At 38.1% G+C, this 17,929-nt stretch overlaps 2 protein-coding genes across 3 annotated transcripts in view; one reads left to right on the forward strand and one right to left on the reverse strand.

The window, feature by feature from the left end:
• The window catches only part of SCAMP1 (secretory carrier membrane protein 1), a 52,977-nt gene extending 47,569 nt beyond the window's left edge, over positions 1 to 5,408 (forward strand). The window contains exon 10 of the transcript XR_011558355.1: positions 4,353 to 5,408. The gene's annotated coding sequence lies outside the window, so the exon portion shown is untranslated. The remainder of the gene's footprint in view (positions 1 to 4,352) is intronic.
• Positions 4,768 to 17,929, reverse strand: part of LHFPL2 (LHFPL tetraspan subfamily member 2) — a 136,908-nt gene continuing 123,746 nt past the window's right edge. The window contains exon 4 of one of the 2 annotated variants that reach the window (XM_070743222.1): positions 4,768 to 10,167. In XM_070743222.1, coding sequence (XP_070599323.1) covers positions 9,911 to 10,167 — 257 coding nt within the window. In that variant the 3' untranslated portion in view covers positions 4,768 to 9,910. The remainder of the gene's footprint in view (positions 10,168 to 17,929) is intronic. The other variant, XM_070743223.1, reaches the window with a different exon arrangement.

Genomic DNA, 17,929 nt, shown 5'->3' on the forward strand with positions numbered 1-17,929 from the left:
GTTCAGATCTAGTCCTGTGTAGTTACCTGGAAACAGAATGTGGATGGTGATGTATTTGGAGCAGTGTGATATGGATCAACATCGCTAGCATTCCATATTTTTATTCTGCCGTTACTAGTCACATGTAACTATGCACCAACTAATGCTGGATCAGGGAGTTGGAGGGGTTTTTTGTATTATGTATATAAATTCTATAGTCTGCAACCATGGCGAGACTGTGTCAGTTTGCAGAACAACTCATTGAAAGAACGATCAAAAGCTGGTTTTCAAGGAAATAGTGGATTGTGTTTTATTTCTGTGATGTAAATGGGAAATTTAAAAAAGGAAATTGAAAGTTATGCAATTTATAGGTGTTATTAGAGGAAGTCTTGGAAGTAAAATGGAACCTTTGAAAATGCATAATATTTCCTAGTATTTGTTTTGAATGGAAAAGTGTTGAATGCTATTTTTGTTACACTTGTGATTGGCCACTTTACTGTTAGTCCTTTGTACGACAGTGAAGTTATTTATAATGGCCACAACATAGAGCCTATCACTTGTTCTTTAATATATCACTGAGGTCTTTTTTTTTTGTTTCTCCTTCTCAAAGGCTGTTTTCTGAGCCATGTAGGAAAGAAAATGTCATCAGATAATTCATCTTTTTAAGTATCTAAAAGTCCCCTTCACTGTGGAAAATCACTTTTTTTTTAAAAAGGGTGGTTGACCAATACTGTATTCATCCTAAGATAAAATACAGGAAATAGTATAAGGGCAGACTAGATGGACCATGAGATCTTTTTCTGCCGTCAATCTTCTATGTTTCTATGTCATTATAAATGGAGGATATGCAGTTTGGTTGAATGATGATAAGTATTTACATGGCAAGAATCAGGAAATTATCCAGAACTCATGTTCTAATAGAAGCAGACATTTATTTATCTTTTGAGGTATATTTGTACTTGATAATATGTTAAAAAAATACCTAGAGAATGTTTTTGAGTAAGCTACTGTGATTCAGCAGTGTTTTTCTCTCTCTCTTTTTTTTAAAAATAAGGAAATGGTTATTATTCAATCTATCAGTGCAGGAAAATAACCCAATATTGGCCATTTCTACACTTAACTCTCATAGCTAAACATCCATTGGGTTATAGAAATTGCTCATTAGCACGTATGCCATTGCAAAAGGCAAATAAATTTACTACATACAGTCCATAGTTCTTATGCAGTAATAAAATGTAATCATTAAGGTGCCATTAGACTCTTCCTATAAGCAATTTGTGTTTCCTCTGAAAACAAGAATTGCTGGTCTGCCTACAGTTGGAGAAAACTGTGCAAATCAGTAATGGCAGATGAAATGCCTTTTCACTGCTTGTTGTATAAATTTGTAGCTACCAATTATGCATGGCCAATAAGGAAGCAATGAAAAATATACTGTTTTGTGATGTTCATTTTTTTTTTAAAAAAAGGCAAGCATTTATAGCTTGCAAAGTGACATTAAAAATGTAAAATGTAATTCTCCCTCATGGTGGATATAGCAGCCATGAATGGGTTAAACCTGTCTGCTTGGTGATTGGACTGAGCCTTGCCAAAGCTTCTGGTGATATTTTGGCTCCTCCCTTCTAGTTTGTTTCTTCAGTCACTTAGCTTGGATCGTTGCGCTGCAGCTCTTCCTGTCTGAGAGATTTCTCTGTTTTTTTCAAGTATAGTGAAAAGATATTGTCTAATCCAGGGATAGGCAAAGTTGGCTCTTCAATGACATGTGGACTTCAACTCCCAGAATTCCTGAACTAGCATGATTAGCTCAGAAATTCTGGGAGTTGAAGTCCATAAGTCATAGAAGAGCCAACGTTGCCTACCCGTGGTCTAATCTAATGTGAGTTTGTTCCCGTTTGGCTAGTTGGGGAGGCATTTGAGGTGCGGGCGGCTGGTCGTGTGGTTCTCTAGCATTCCTTCTCACTATCTGCATTGGTCCCTGAGGGCTCTCAGGGGTTTTTCTCCAAGAATAAGGTAGCCAGCTGGCCCTTAGATTTAAAGATCGTCGGCTTCAGCAATGGAAAGGGGTGCCAGCATCAGCTGGCGAGTGGTATTGCACCCGCCATTTTGAATTTAGCCCCGATTGTCTTGAGCTCTCAAATTCTATTGTAAATGGCTTAATTTCTATTCTGGACATCCTGGGCTAGTACAGAAAGCCCGAATTCGCTAGGTATTCACTGATTGTTCCATAAATAGCTGTCCTCCTTCTGTCCTCGCCCCCCCCTCATTCGGCCATGGGGTTCCAGCGGCCATTTTGTTACCGATCGGCCCTCAAGGGCCTCCTTTGACCTCACCTATCTAGCGAAGACATAGTACCTAAAAAGAAAGTATTGCAACACAATCATCAGACCTACTATTAAATCTCCTTGCCATAACAATCAGGCCTCAGGCTAAAATTTGCCACCAATCCAAGGCTCTGTGAAAAGCACCAAGTGGTCACCGTCATTACTTATTGGGCATAATCATAAAGTCCTGCAGTGAGCTGCCACCCATCTCAGTGGAGTTTCACGCTCCCAAGGTGCCAGGGTGCCATGTCCCTAGGGCACGGCAAGTTCAATTCTCAGAGCCACGCCCAGAGGTGGGCTATTGCCCGGACCGGGGGGGGGGGAGAACACAGTGGGGTAGCTCCACCCCAGAGCACTCAATTTACACTGAAAGATGTTGAAAGAAAATACAGGGCATCCTGCATAAGCCACGCCTACAGTGTGGTAGCAAAACTTTTGGTAGTCCTTCACTGGCCACACCCTTAGGGCATAGTAACCCCAGTGGAACCCCTTTAGAACCAAATTCTCCAGGCCTGCAGATCTGCCACACCCCCAGAGCACAGCACACCGTGAAAGCTTGAGACATTGCCAACTTACTAACTCCCGTTCAGACATTCAGCTTGGGTATGTCCCATGCATGGCGGCTATATCCACCTTGAGGAAAAAGGGACATACCTGATATGTCCCTTCTACAATGGTGGATATACCGTTTCCCCGAAAATAAGACGTACCCCGAAAGTAAGGCATGTCAGAGGTTTTGCAGAATTTGCTAATATAAGGCACCCCCAAAAATAAGGCGTAGTCAAGTTTACATTCGGTACGGTGGAAAAACATACGGTACCATTCAAAGCTGTTCATAGCGCTACCGTAATAATGTGGCGTCCCCTGCTGGCCCCTTCCATTGCTTTGTACTGTCCAGTACAGCAGATACAGTTTGCTGCTGTCTCACCGCCATTACAGTCTCCACTACAGTGCGTAGACTGTAGTTCCTCTGGTGGCCGGAAGATGCAGTAGCGGGAGTATACTGTTGTACCATATAAGTGCCGTTGTTTGTGTGTGTGGGTGCCATACTGACAGGTACCGTACCGTAATCAGTGTACCGTACGGTACACTTTCTTTGGGGGTGTCAGCTTTTCTGCCTGTGAATTTTTCTTATTTGAGAAATATAAGGTACCCCTCGAAAATAAGACGTAGCACAACTTTTGGAGCAAAAATTAATATAAGACAGTGTCTTATTTTCAGGGAAACACGATAGCAGCCAGATCCTCCCGATTCATTACAGTAGGTTGGCATCGGTACTTGTCATTAGGAATGATGCCTGTAGCACAACAGAGTCTGCTGCTTCACTCCTCTGTTGCAAACTGGAGAAGGGAGGAGCAACAACATTATCAGAAGCTTTGGCAAGGCTCAGTCCAATCATCAAAATTAACCCACGCATGGCTGCTATATCCATCATCGTAGAAGAGGCGTATCAGGTAGGACCAACACCGCTTTTCAGTAAAGTACATTAATGGGAAGATGCTCCTAGGCTGTGTCATAATACCGTAAGTTTCTTTCAAGCTTTCTAGAATAGTTCTAAATAATAGCTTGTTTCATTTTCAGTGTTCAAGGAAAACTTTTTTAAAGTGCTTTTTTAGAATAGATGTATTTCATGAGTTGAGTTCCTCTGATTATTAAAATGCAATGGAAATTATTTAATTATTGCACTTACTGGCTTCTCTTCCATATAATAATTAACCATAAATTTCCTGTATTGATGGTACTGATTTCCATTTTATTTGGAAATCAAAAAAACCTTGACTTAAGAAGTAAAAATATTTTAGGAAGCAGACGTTCAAGGGTGTATAAGAGTATATCCTAGTAGTAATTATTTTCATGTGAATACTGCATCATAAAAAGAATAATAAGGTGTATTTGTTGGTCGTTTATATATAATTTATGAAGGGAAAGTTTAGAGAACTAGTAAAATCATTCTTCAATCTTTTGTTTTTTCTAGCATGTAAAATATTTTTTGATATACAGTTGTAACCTTTTATGAATGTATGCTGTCCAGTTGTTTCTATTTGATTCTAACAGACCTTCATTGATTGTATTTGCCCACAAAACCAACCTTCTAACGAATTCTGGCTTAGCATGACCAAACATGATCACAGCAGTGATCCTCCTGATGATATGCTGGAGATGATATGCGCGCCAGCTATCAAAGAAAGAAAGTGACTGAACAAAGAATTGCCTGATTGTTGGCTTCAAACGGCTTCTTGTTTGGAAGAAAGAAATCTAATATCCTGGTTAGCTCATCATATATTATGAAAGAACCTTTTGTGGACCAAATCCAGCACAGTGCAAATACAACCCTTTCTTTTTGTACTCAGAAACTAAATTTTGATTTGCCCTTTTTTTAACAGATTGTCTGGTTTCGGCACCTTTCAGAACACTGTATTACTACCGTACAAATGTAACAAAATCAGAAATAAATTGACTCAAACATTCAGGGGTTAATTATCGTTTATTAGACAAAGAATTACTAATATTGTAGAAAATTAAATTAGCAATGCAGCCCAACAGCACACTGTAGCTCATCAAGTTTCTAATATGTGAATACTTTTCACATTGAAACAATATGCTATAAACGAGTAAGCTTGGAATAACGAGATTTTAAAAGATTTGGAGATCTCTTATTACAATACAGTAAAGTTTTGATTTAACAGACCTGAGTAGACTTCAGATGCTATGGACAAAATTCCCATTATATACCTATGTTGCTTTTATATCACTTGCTTAATAAGTTTACACAAATTATGTACTATAATGCAAAATATGTGCAATTTATATCTTTGCATAATGTCACCTTAGATACTGTGATTTAATGGACAATTAGGAATAACAGGCCTCCCTTCTCCCCAATTGGACTGTTAAATGAAACTTTCACTGTATTTTTAACATCCTTTTTTTTCCCACCGAAAGATTTTATACCGATGGTTAAGTAATATTGCAGCTTTCCTTTTCCACAAAGATATGCCATTCTGGACTCTTTCAAATCGGTTTTAAACTTCTTACTGCATATTATAATTTGAACTTATTATTATCTGAAAATTGCAACAACATAATACAATAAATGTTATAAAATGATTTTCCCACAGTGTTTTATTTTGAGCTGTCTGAACACAGGTTTAATCACCAACCATTCCTTGATTTAAAGTAATATGTATTAAAAAGAAGTCATATGTGCCATTGTGTGAAGTTAATATAGTATTCTGTAAAATATATTTAATTTTTTAAAAAATTACAGAAGAAAAAATTTCTTAAACCACACATTTTTGCTTGTTGGGAATACAGTATAATGGCCTAATTATTTAAATACAGAAGGTATGTGTATTGCATATAAGCCTGAAGATGTGATACTGAATATTCAATTGATAAAATTGTGCCATATATTTCCCCAGAAATATCACTCCCAATTTACAGACCATGCAGTAATACAAAAACATCATTTCTCCAGCTATCAGAAATACAATAACATATTGTAGATCTTGCACATGCTATATCAGTTATTTTAGAGCTACTATATCTGGACCGGAAACATCACTGGAATAGCAAGTTTTCTGCATCTATCATCTGTGGTTGTCTTTATAGCTCCAACCTGGTAGCCCTATTTGTTCCAATGTTTATGAATAAGATTTCATTGGCGAAAGTTTCAATCAAACCTAGATTATCAAACACAGTGTATATAGCCCCATATAAAAAATATATATTTTGGGGTATTTCTGAAGCAGGATTTATGGTAACTGCATCAGATGGAGATAGATGGTGGTGTGGTTAAAATGTTAAGTACTGTAAAGCAATGCCACAATTAGGAAACAAACCCAGTATATATGCTAAGATTTATCAAGGCCTATGTTACCTAGTCTGCATGCATCCCTGTTTACTGTGTTTTCAGCCTTGTTTATAAAATAAACAAGCTATTAGAGTCCATTTTGCTATGAATTACAAGTGTTTCAGTTTTGATCTGAATTACATCCTTCTCAAAAAGGAGATCAATGCTAGGAGTTGTGATTCTCCAACATTAAGAGGTCTGCAAACTGTAGAAACTTTTGCAGAGGAAATTTCCTTAAGGTTATAACAACCATAATTTGCTAAGTGTTCAAAAAAAAAGAAAAGAATAAAGTTAATGCATTGGAATTACAAAAATAAAAGTGATGTTTTCCTCCCTTACTTACCGCTCTCCCCACTGCCCACCTATTTTCTGCTTGCTTCTACCTGGTTTCCCTTCCTTTTTATTCCTGCCTCATAACACCAGGGACCCTGAAACATGGAAGCTTCAGAGAGGCTAATGGTTAGAGCGAGAAAGAGCTGCACAGTAAACTATTAGCAATTCCATCTTTTTATGTAATTGTGAAGATCCTTATAATAAAATAAAGGTTCATTTTTATTGTAATGTTTTCCTACTAAAATGGATTACAATGTATTGGGATATTATCACTCAACAAAAACAATAAGTTTAGATCTGGAGCAGTGTCTCATATGGTTGACTTAAGTAATCAAATGTATGAGATTAAATTCTGAAGAGAGTTTACAGATAATGCATATGTCCAATAGACATCCCCCAATATTATTTTCCCTTATACAATACTGGATGCCTGTATAAAATAATGTTTGCTTATGTGAAGCCTGCCCTCTTCTACTGGAACTTATTTTTTGTTTAAATTTGCTGAACAATCAATGGATATACTTGAGTGATTTTTAATGAATTAAATATTGAACTAGAATGCATTGTATGAAATTAGAATGCAGATTTTTGAACCTGGATTGGAAAAGGATGCTTGAAGAGAAGTATGCAGAATAATGTTTCATTGGGATTAGTACCTTTTTCTTTTAAAAAACAACAACATTCTGTATAAACTGAAGTTAATCACTTCTGCTATTGTCTTGTAAAAGCTGTTCAAAGTATCTGATAGATTTTCCTTGATGCCAATTCAAAGAAGAAAACATGAAAATATTGTCCCACACTTTAATTACTGCTAAACTGTTTTCAAACTTTTCTATTCAAAAAAAATCTTTTTGAGATTGTGCAAAACCAAAAGAGAAAGGCAATGAAAAATGTAAAAAAAATATTTTCATATCAGGAGGCCAATATTTATTCTCCTTTAACTGCTATTCTCAACTAATTTCCAAAGTGCCTTTTCAGGATGCAGAACTTTAAAACACTAAAGAGCTGGTTATGCAGTTTTAGTCAAGAGTGCCTTGTTGCCAGTGATGTGCATATTTAGATAGAAATATGTGTACACTTGATCTTAAGTCACTGTAATTACAGATAGTCCTTGACTAACGACCATTCATTTAGTACTATTCAAAGTTATGACAGCCTTGGACAAGGAGACTCACAGTTGTGGTTGTGGCAGTATCCATGAGGTCATATTTGTGATTTAGGTATTTGTCACCCAGGTTCACTGCTAGCAGAGTCAACAGAGAAGCCGGCAGGTGACAGCAAATGGTGATCACATGACATTATGCTTAACTACTGTTGTACAGTGGTGTGATCATGTATCATTTACACTTCATGTCCACATCACTTAGTGACAGAGCTACCAATCCCAATTGTCATAGTTAACAACATTCATGTGAGGGCAGTATCCAATTAAAGTTTACTCTGTAAAACATGGTACATTTGTACTTCTATATATATGCATGCAAACGGTCCTGTATCTTTAATGATACTAAAAAGTACTCTTGACTTGAAACTTTTGATCCTAGTCCAACCTTAGGAATTAATTTCCACAACACAAAAATGTTACAGTACGAAAGAGAAAATAAATTGCATACTACTCCAGCATAGATATTTCTTGTGCTCTGAGTGGAATTTTATACTAGAACTTAAAGCAAAATTTTATTAGAGTTAACTCCAGCGCAGCCATCAACCCTGTTTTGGATTGCTGATGAGTATTTCTCAAGCACCTGGTCGTAAAAAGTATCAGGCCACAATTTGGCTTAGCTCATATCATTTTACACTTGAAACTAGGAAACTTAATCTACCAGAATAGGTAAGGTTGCTTTGGACCCATACTGGGTCCATGCTTATTACCATATGATCAGTCTGCATAATTATTTGATAAATTTTAGTATTCACTATTTTAAATATGAACTGTTTCTTTTTCATGGTTCTATCATGAAAGCAATATGTTCTGAACAAAGGGTATTAGGAGAGCAATTCTACAAAAGCAATTTGGGTTCAGTTAAAACCCTCATGAACAGTGTTGGTGTTTAATGAATTAACAAAGTTGTAAAATGCATGTTCACAATTAATTCACAAATGCTTCCTTGGAACTTGGAATACTTATAGCAGTGGTTAAAGAAGTTCACAAAAATCCTGAGTTAGACAGTACAGTACAGTACATTCCTCTTCACTGGAGATTCAAAATTTAATTTTAGAAGACATTGCTAGAAATAAGTTACTATTCAGAGTCTGATGTGTTATTTTCTCTGGGCAACTTAAACTACAATGTATTATTTCTGTCTATGAAAAGGTACATTAAATATCAGTGTTAATAAGGCTAATCTAAAAATTGAGGATCTGGACATTAGGCATTAGTTCTCCCGTCATTTCTCTTTCTACAGCCATCGCTGCAGTGCAGTACGTTATGTTCTCAGAACATTTTTACATCTTTGACTAATGCAAAAGGCTCATTTTTGAATAAACATCAATCAATACACTTCTAGATGCAACTAAAGTCCCATAAGCGTTCAGTAACATATGGTCACAATTTAGGCACACTGTTGTTAGATGAGCACAATGGCCATTTATCCTTGAAATTGACTTAAAGGCAACTGGTGGTACTCAGAAAGGACCAGTAGTGATCTTGGTTACAACTGGACCAACAGCAGAGGATGCTTATACCTTCTTTTGAAGACAAATCTTGAGTTCAGTATTAGATATACAAGAGTCTAAACTTTCCCCATAGGTATACATATCTATCCAGATTAATTAATCAAATAATGGAACCATTTATCCGTGTAATGAAAATAAAAGTAATTTAGCTTAAATTTTCAGCTATTCTCATAAATTGTCATAGTTCCATGCCTCAGGTAAGTATTGAGCGGTGTGTTTAAAATATTGCTTAAAGAAAATTGTTTTCACTGGTTTCAATTGGGAGCCTTGCTTCTTTACTAACACATATTCCTTCCATATTCCACTGCATACTATGTGTTTTTAATATTCATGACCTGCTTTCTGAAAAGATGTTATGGAGTAATTTAATAGTGTAGTACTTGCCATTTTGACACTGAACATGTTGTCTTAAAATGTACGTACTGAAATCAACCTGGCTTATTTCAAGTTCTTCTTCAAAAAAAATCCTTCATAATCATTCATCTTGGTGAAGACAAAATAGAAATAACTGTTTCCAGAATAATTGGAAAGCCAACAGGTTTGCTTTGTGGCATTCCTTCATATCCATGTGTCAGAATTCTCACTACTTCACATTTTTTAATACTGTCTGTAGACTTCAGTGCCTTTCAACCTTCTACGATGTTGGACTATTGCAACACTTACATATCTTCATTCTTCCCCAAAGAGTCCAAGTAGCTACTTGAAATCCATTATTTTTGAGATAAGGAAAAAAAAATAGGAGTAGAAGGTGTTATAGGAGGCAAATCAGGCTTTTCCCCTCTTCAATTTCCTCTTGGACTTTGTCACTGGAGGTGGCAATTTCGGCTTGGGCAGAGAAGACTGCGCAGATGAACGTCAGGACTGTGCCACCAATAGCGGTGTAGAAAGCCCAGCCTAAAGAACAGTCACCAAGTTTATAAGCTGAAGCATAAGGTCCACAATAGCTTATTGCCTTCTGACAACCCCAACCAGCAGGGTATAAGATCAACCCTAGGATAAGGAATAATCCTATTGAAAAGAAAGAAAGAATAGTTAGACAAAAGTTAGGCGCAAAACTAAATTTCATAGCAAATGTACATTCTGACGCAAGCTGAAATTTCTGATGGCTGCTGCTGAATGTTATGATCTGGCCTGTAATCTATAAACATATTTTTGTCTACACTGTTAATTGCTGAATTCAGGGTGAGGAATATGAATGGAGCACTTTAGCAAGTGGAAAGATGTCGCAACAATGAAGGCTGAATTCAGAACTTAGGAATTTAGGGGAAAAAGCATCATCAGTTTAAAAGTTCATTCAATATGAAGTTCATAGTTTTGAGTGCTAAGTTCATAGTTTTGAGTACTATTTTTTTGTTGTTGACATTTAATGGTCATCTGGATTTGTGCTGCCTAAAACGCGAACCCAAACTAAAGTTATTTCACTGGCAGAAATGGTCTGTTGAGCCCCTCTTCATATGTTCTATGTGAAATTAATTGTGTTATGCATGCATCAAGGATGGTTCACCAACATTTGGGACCTATTTAATGCTATGCATTTAAGCAGCCCAACTTTTTCCAGTCCTGAGTAGCCCAGGGAAAAAATATGGCACTGCTTCAAGGACCACAATACTTTTAATAAGTGGACTCCTTAACTCAGTGGCCTGCACTGGCTGCCGATCAGTTTCCGGTCACAATTCAAAGTGTTGGTAATGACCTTTAAAGCCCTACATGGCATTAGACCAGAATACCTCCGGAACCGCCTTCTACCACATGAATCCCAGCGGCCGATAAGGTCCCACAGAGTTGGCCTTCTCCGGGTCCCGTCGACTAAACAACGTCGTCTGGTGGGCCCCAGGGGAAGAGCCTTCTCTGTGGCGGCCCCGGCCCTCTGGAATCAACTCCCCCCCGGAGATCAGAACGGCTCCCACCCTCCTTGTCTTTCGCAAATTACTCAAGACCCACCTATTGTTGTTAGCTGCCCCGAGTCTACGGAGAGGGGCGGCATACAAATCCAATAAATTATTATTATTATTATTATTATTATTATTATTATTATTATTATTATCATCACCAGGCATGGGGGAACTGAGACCTCCCCCAGGCTCCTATATTTTATGATTGGTATGTATATATATATATTTCTTTTAATATTAGATTTGTTTCACTATTATGTTCTTTTACTATTGTTGTGAGCCGCCCCGAGTCTTCGGAGAGGGGTAGCATATAAATCTAATAAATAATAATAATAAATAATAATAATTTCTTTATGTGTGATCTGAAGCAATTCTTCCAGGCCATTCTCAAAGTATCCAGAGTTCTACAAACTAATTCAATATCCACAATGTGAATTGTAATATTGTACCTAACTACAGTATTAAATGTACATTTGCTTTTTAAAAGTCTTGACATTTTCATCAAGTTCAATCTATTAAGAACTTAAACCAAGAATGAATTTCTCATTTAAAACAGAAGTTCATATGTTCTTCCAGTTATTGGTATATACAGTAGCATCACCCACCTAGGAGAATAAGACAAAACATTTAAAAGCCATGGATTATTTTGTAACTTCTTGTGTTATTGTTTACTGGAATCCATATATATGACTATGATTCCTATCTTGACTGCAGCACTTTCTCTATGGAATTTGGGAATTGGTAGTATTTCCTGCCAGATGCCTGAGCCAAGGCACATATAAAATATTACTTAAGGTCAGGAAGACAGGGATAAATTGAGTTTTCATTCTATTGAGCCCACCAACTCTGGCAGACTAAATATCCCAAATCCCCTTCTTGATATCATCGCAAGTTCTTTTGTCAACGAGACCTGCGGCATAATTCTTTTGACTGGAGTTTCTACTGTTTCTACAGCTACAACTGGAAGGCAGTTTGAAAATTACTGTACTTTGTCCAAAGTGTCCAAATTAATTTTAGACATTTCCTTTAAAAAGAAATATAGTTTATTTGCGCGAACATGGTTTCACATATTGCAAAAAAGCATAATGAAATTTTCCATAGCAGGGAGCTTGACTTTATACTGATTTTTATTGTCGTGGCTCTCGTGAAAGGATTGGTTGCTGGAACTGAATTTCATTGTTTCCTCTGCCATTTTTCTGTGCAGAAGAAACAATGATTAACCCTGCATTGGTTCTGGCCTATTGCTGAGTTGCTTGTGGTACCTGGCAGCCCTGGATCTCTGCAATACAGGGTTTATTAGTTGCGGGAATAGCACAGTCATTTATGACTATGGCTGCTTATGCTCCAGAAGAAATCCAGATTTGTTTTTAAAGAGAAATAAGAGAGGCGTGAAGTTCTCCTTTTTTATATACAGTATATGGCAGTGATGGCAAACCTATGACACCGGACCAGATTACTTAAGGGACCGTCTTCTGCCGCACAAATCCCAGCGGCCAATTAGGTCTCACAGAGTTGGTCTTCCTCAGGTCCCGTCAACCAGACAACGTCTGGCGGGACCTAAGGGAAAAGCCTTCTCTGTGGCGGCCCCGGCCCTCTGGAATCAGCTCCCTCCGGAGATTCACACAGCTCCCACCCTCCTCGCCTTTCCCAAGAGCCTCAAGACCCATCTATGTCGCCAGGCATGAGGCAGTTAGATCATGCCCCCCTTTTCTGACCATTAAATGTTATGTGTGGATGTGATTGAGTTATTGACTGCTTTTTAATGTAATGGGATTTTAACTTATAGTTTTTAATTATTAGATTTGTACACACATTGTTTTTGTTTTGTGTTCCGTGAGCTGCCCTGAGTCTTGAGAGGGGAGGCATACAAGTCAAACAAACAAACAAACAAACAAATAAATAACAACAATAATAATGTCAGCTCCAGTACACATGCACACACTGGCCAGTAGGTTTTTGGCCTTGGGGAAGGCCATTTGCCCTCCAGAGACTTTAGGGAAGCTTCCCTGAAGCCCCAGAGTGTGAAAAACAGACTAACAGGCAAATTGGAAGATTGGAAAAATGGACTTCCAGTTTGCCCATTGTGCTGTTTTCACATGCCAGAGGCTTTAAGGAAGCTTCTGGAAGCCCCAGAGTGTGAAAAACGGTCTACAGGCAAACTGGAAGTTTGGAAAAAACAGACTTCCGGTTTGCCCCATTGGGCCATTTTTCACACTTCCCTAAATCTTCCGGAATGCAAAAAACAGTTTTTCCAAATTTCCAGTTTGCCCATTTTTTCACTGTCTCAGGCTTCCGTGAGAGGTGGTTGTGTGCATATGCAGGAGGCAACATGGTACACGTGTGGGGGTAGGGAATGGATGTGGGGGCATGCCGCGCCCTAGCGCGCACCCTCTTTTGGCACACGCACCAAAACAAGTTCATCATCACTGGTATATGGTCTTAACCAGTAGAGCAGCGGCCGCTCAATCTTTCCAGCTCTGCAGACTGGCAGTGGTGAGATGGGGATGGTTTTGTATACGTGCTCGCGGCTTATGCAACTGGAATTTTGTGCGCTCACCCACTTGCGCAGCTCGGTTCCTCACAGGCCATTGATTACTGGTGCACAGACTGGGAATTGGGGACTCCTGCTGTGGAGGGTTTGGCCAATGTTGCCTAGTGCAATAGAAGTAGTACTTAGACTTCAATAGCAATAGCACTGCTTCATAGAGCTTTAGAGCCCTAAGTGGTTTATGGTTTAGCGTTTTGCCCCCTAACAATCTGGGTCTTCTGAGCCAGTCATGATTGAACTTCTGCCGTGAGTAGTGAGTTAGCTTGCAGTACTGCATTCTAAGCACTGTGCTACCACGGCTCTTCTTCAGCTATTAGGCAAGATTGATGTACAGTACCTCTACCTAAGAACGCCTCTACTTAAGAACTTTTCTAGATAAGAACTGGGTGTTCAAAAATCTTCTTAAGAACCATTTTCTACTTAAGAACCCGAGCCTGGAAAAATTTCCCAGGAAATTTGAGAGCAGCACAAAGGCCCAGCCAGTTTGCTGCCATTCCCCCTGGGTTTCTCTCTCTGGCGCAGTGTATGGGAGGCAGCCTCGTACCGGGTGTATGGGAGGCGCGTACTCCTCGCTGCCTCAGAGTCCCTCTTTTTATTTTTCAAGCCTTAAAGTTTTGAATTTTTTTTTACTCCCCTCCCCTCACCTTCTTCCTTCAGCAGCAACTGTCCTCCTCCTCCCACCCAAATTCTGAATTTTTATTTCTTTAGTAATGGGTTTGCACGCATTATTTGCTTTTACATTGATTCTTACCGGAAAAATCACTTCTACTTACAAACTTTTCTACTTAAGAACCAGGTCACAGAACGAATTAAGTTACTAAGTAGAGGTGCCACTGTACTTCCAAAATACAGCTTCCAACTTCAATGCAATCTTATGTTCATTTATTTAAAAATGAACAGTATGGTTACAGTTATGGGAAAAGGACTCCAGTTTTCGGAACGGCTCCCTTTTTGCATTAATAAAGGCACTGAATTTTTTTCTACTTCAGAAGAGACTGAAATAGAGCACATGAGCACAAGCACATCACTCTGCCTGTAGAAACTCTGTACAAATAAATCCAGATTTTACTTTTTTTTTCCATTGTGGGGACATAACTGTACAAGGATTTAAAAATTGTCCTCATCAGCATCAGAAAGTAATTTTTACCAATGACAATCATAATTATTAGTTATATAATTAATTCTATAATTCAATTCATTTTTCAGGGCTCCAATATATTAAATTTTTTTTAAAAAAGAGCAACCACTTGGCAACTTATGAGTGCAACGCAATAATTCTTACAAAATGTTTATTCTGAATTGATCACTTGGGACTTGACCATACTTGTGTTCATAAAAAATAACTAAGCATTTCTAGAATGATAGTTGAAGGGCAGGGTAGTGCAGATATGATGGACATGAATCATTCAGTCTTGTGCAAGTCCAGGCTACTGTTTCTGACAATACAGTACTTTGGTCTCTTATACATTCTTATTCCATATCCAGAGAATCTGGAACTATTGTTATAAATTAAAATGTACTGCCTTCCCTACAGACTAATATCTTTCTGAGACTTATATTTGGCTTCGGTTACTGTTCTGTCGGGCTCTCTGGTAGACTCCTCCCAAAATTTCACAGGTACAAATTTCAGACACACACTCATTTGAAAATTCAAAACAATGTTCTTTATAATGAAAATTCACTTAAACTAAGCCCTCTTTTGGTATAGCAAAGAGCACTGGTCTCCAAACAAACTGGTAATTTGTACAAATCCCTTATCAGTTCTGTGATACTTAGCTTGCAGCTGTGAGGCAATTCACAGCCCTTCTTCTTTCACAAAGTGAAACACACTTTGCTCTGGTTTAGTTTCAAAGCGGGGAAAAATCAGCATACAAAGGTCGAAGTCAGCAAGGCAGGCACGAAACACAACGATCAGATAATCCTCCACAATGGCCAAACCCACAGGCTGCTATTTATAGCAGCCTTGCTAATTACCACAGCCCCACCCAACCACAGGTGGCCTCATTTTCTTTGATAATAATCTCTCAGTTGTTGTTGCCTATGCATCGCTCTCCGCATGCGTGGCTGTATCATTAACTCTTGTTCTGAATCCAAGGAGGAGCTAGATAATTGATCTCCTTCTGAGCTGTCTGCCACACTCTCCTCCTCCCTGTCACTCATGTCTTCTTGGTCAGAGGAGCCTTCATCATCAGATTCCACCGGGGGCGGGGCAAAACAGGCCTGCAGCATGTGGATGTCTCCCCCACATCCACAGTCCTTGGGGCAGGAGCTGGGCCAGAGCTAACCACAACAGGTTACCATTGATTCTGCATTTTATCTCTAATGGTTTACATTTACTGAACTACAGTATATCTAATAAATGTTATTGAAGAACAAAGGCTATTTTGTGCCATATAGTATGGTATTTGCATCCATCAGAGCTTTATCTCCAGACAATCAAAATTTGTAATCTACAAACTAATGAAAAACAAAATGTAAAGTTTTTTCTGTCTTTTCATTGAAATCCAGGACGCGTTATTTTCTCTCTGAAAAATTTGGTTTATAAATTGTACAGTATTTCAAAAATTGTACTTTCCCATATTTAACAACTTTGCTTCTTCCACATTCAGGAAGTAAAGGAAATTATTCAGAGCCTTCCAAAAAGGAAGTTCTCAGTTATTCTACCTGCCTTTAAAATAACCAAGAAATACATAATTTGGAACCCAACCTGTTTTTATGTGTTTCTAGTCATCGTTAATGACTGGAAAAGAAATACTATTTACTATACTAAAAACAATGAACATTAATCATGAAATTGTCTTAAGTTATTAAAGCCAAGGTAACTTGACGAATGAAAGTCTACAAAAAGGATGTGCATGTGATATAAATTTTCTAACTACAAATGATCAGGAAAAGAATGGAGATGAATTAGATAGTGAAGTCAAATATTATGCCCATCATAGTTATAAAATAATTTTACTTATTCCTGAATGGAGTTCTAGGAATGTAACTAGAATTTAGAAAATGATACTGGACTGGATTAAAAAATGGTTTTTTATGATTAATTATGATTGTCATTGGTAAAAATTACTTTCTGATGCTGATAAGGACAATTTTTAAAACCTTGTACAGTTATGTCCCCATGATGGAAAAAAAGAGTAAAATCTGGATTTATTTGTACAGAGTTTCTACAGGCAGATGTGCTTGGGCTCATGTGCTCTATTTCAATCTCTTCTGAAGTAGAAAAAAAAATCAGTGCCTTTATTGATGCAAAAAGGGAGCTGTTCCGAAAACGAGTCCTTTTCCCAGACCCATCCTTGAATACAGCTCATCTGTGTGGAACCCATACCACATCTCGGACATCAACACCCTTGAAAACGTCCAAAGATATTTCACCAGAAGAGCCCTTCACTCAAAACAGAATACCCTACGAAAATAGACTAACAATCCTGGGTCTAGAAAGCTTAGAACTACGGTGCCTAAAACACGATTTAAGTATTGCCCACAAGATCATATGCTGCAACGTCCTACTGGTCAATGACTACTTCAGCTTCAACCGCAACAACACAAGAGCACGCAACAGATTCAAACTTAATATTAACCGCTCCAAACTTGACTATAAAAAATATGACTTTAACAATCGAGTTGTCGAAGCGTGGAACTCATTACCGGACTCAATAGTGTCAACCCCTAACCCCCAACATTTCTCGCTTAGACTAACCACGATTGACCTCTCCAGGTTTCTAAGAGGTCAGTAAGGGGCGTACATAAGTGCACTAGTGTGCCTTTCGTCCCCTGTCCAATTGTCTTTCCTTTATCTTATATATCATATATATTTTCTTCCTTTCATATATCTTCTCTATTTTTACATATTATCCTTATACAGTATATAATACTTCATGTCTATTCTCTTCCATATGTATTGTGTATTGGACAAATGAATAAATAAATAAAATAAATTCAAATGCAAAGGATTGTATGCCTATAGTACCATATTTTTTGGTGTATAAGACACATTTCCCCTTCCTAAAAGAGAATGGGAATACAGCTATTTTTTTGCCACCTGAAGCCTTACCGCCATGTCCCATTTTTGTAAAAAATTGGGCCATTGTTTTGCAAAAATGGGGTGCAGAGGATTTGGGAGGCCTGCAGAATGCTCCTGGGGGCTAGGAGAAAACAAAAACAGCACTGTTTTGCAAAACACAGACCATTTTCCACAAAAATGGGGGGGCCCTTCCTCCAGCCCCCAGAAGCACTCTGCAGACCTCCCAAACCCTCTGCGTGCCCCATTATTTTGCAAAAACAGGTGAATAATGGGGCACACAGAGGGATTGGGAAATCTGCAGAGTGC

The sequence above is a fragment of the Erythrolamprus reginae genome, chromosome 2 (genome assembly GCF_031021105.1).
Source record: "Erythrolamprus reginae isolate rEryReg1 chromosome 2, rEryReg1.hap1, whole genome shotgun sequence".
Lineage (NCBI taxonomy): Eukaryota > Metazoa > Chordata > Lepidosauria > Squamata > Dipsadidae > Erythrolamprus > Erythrolamprus reginae.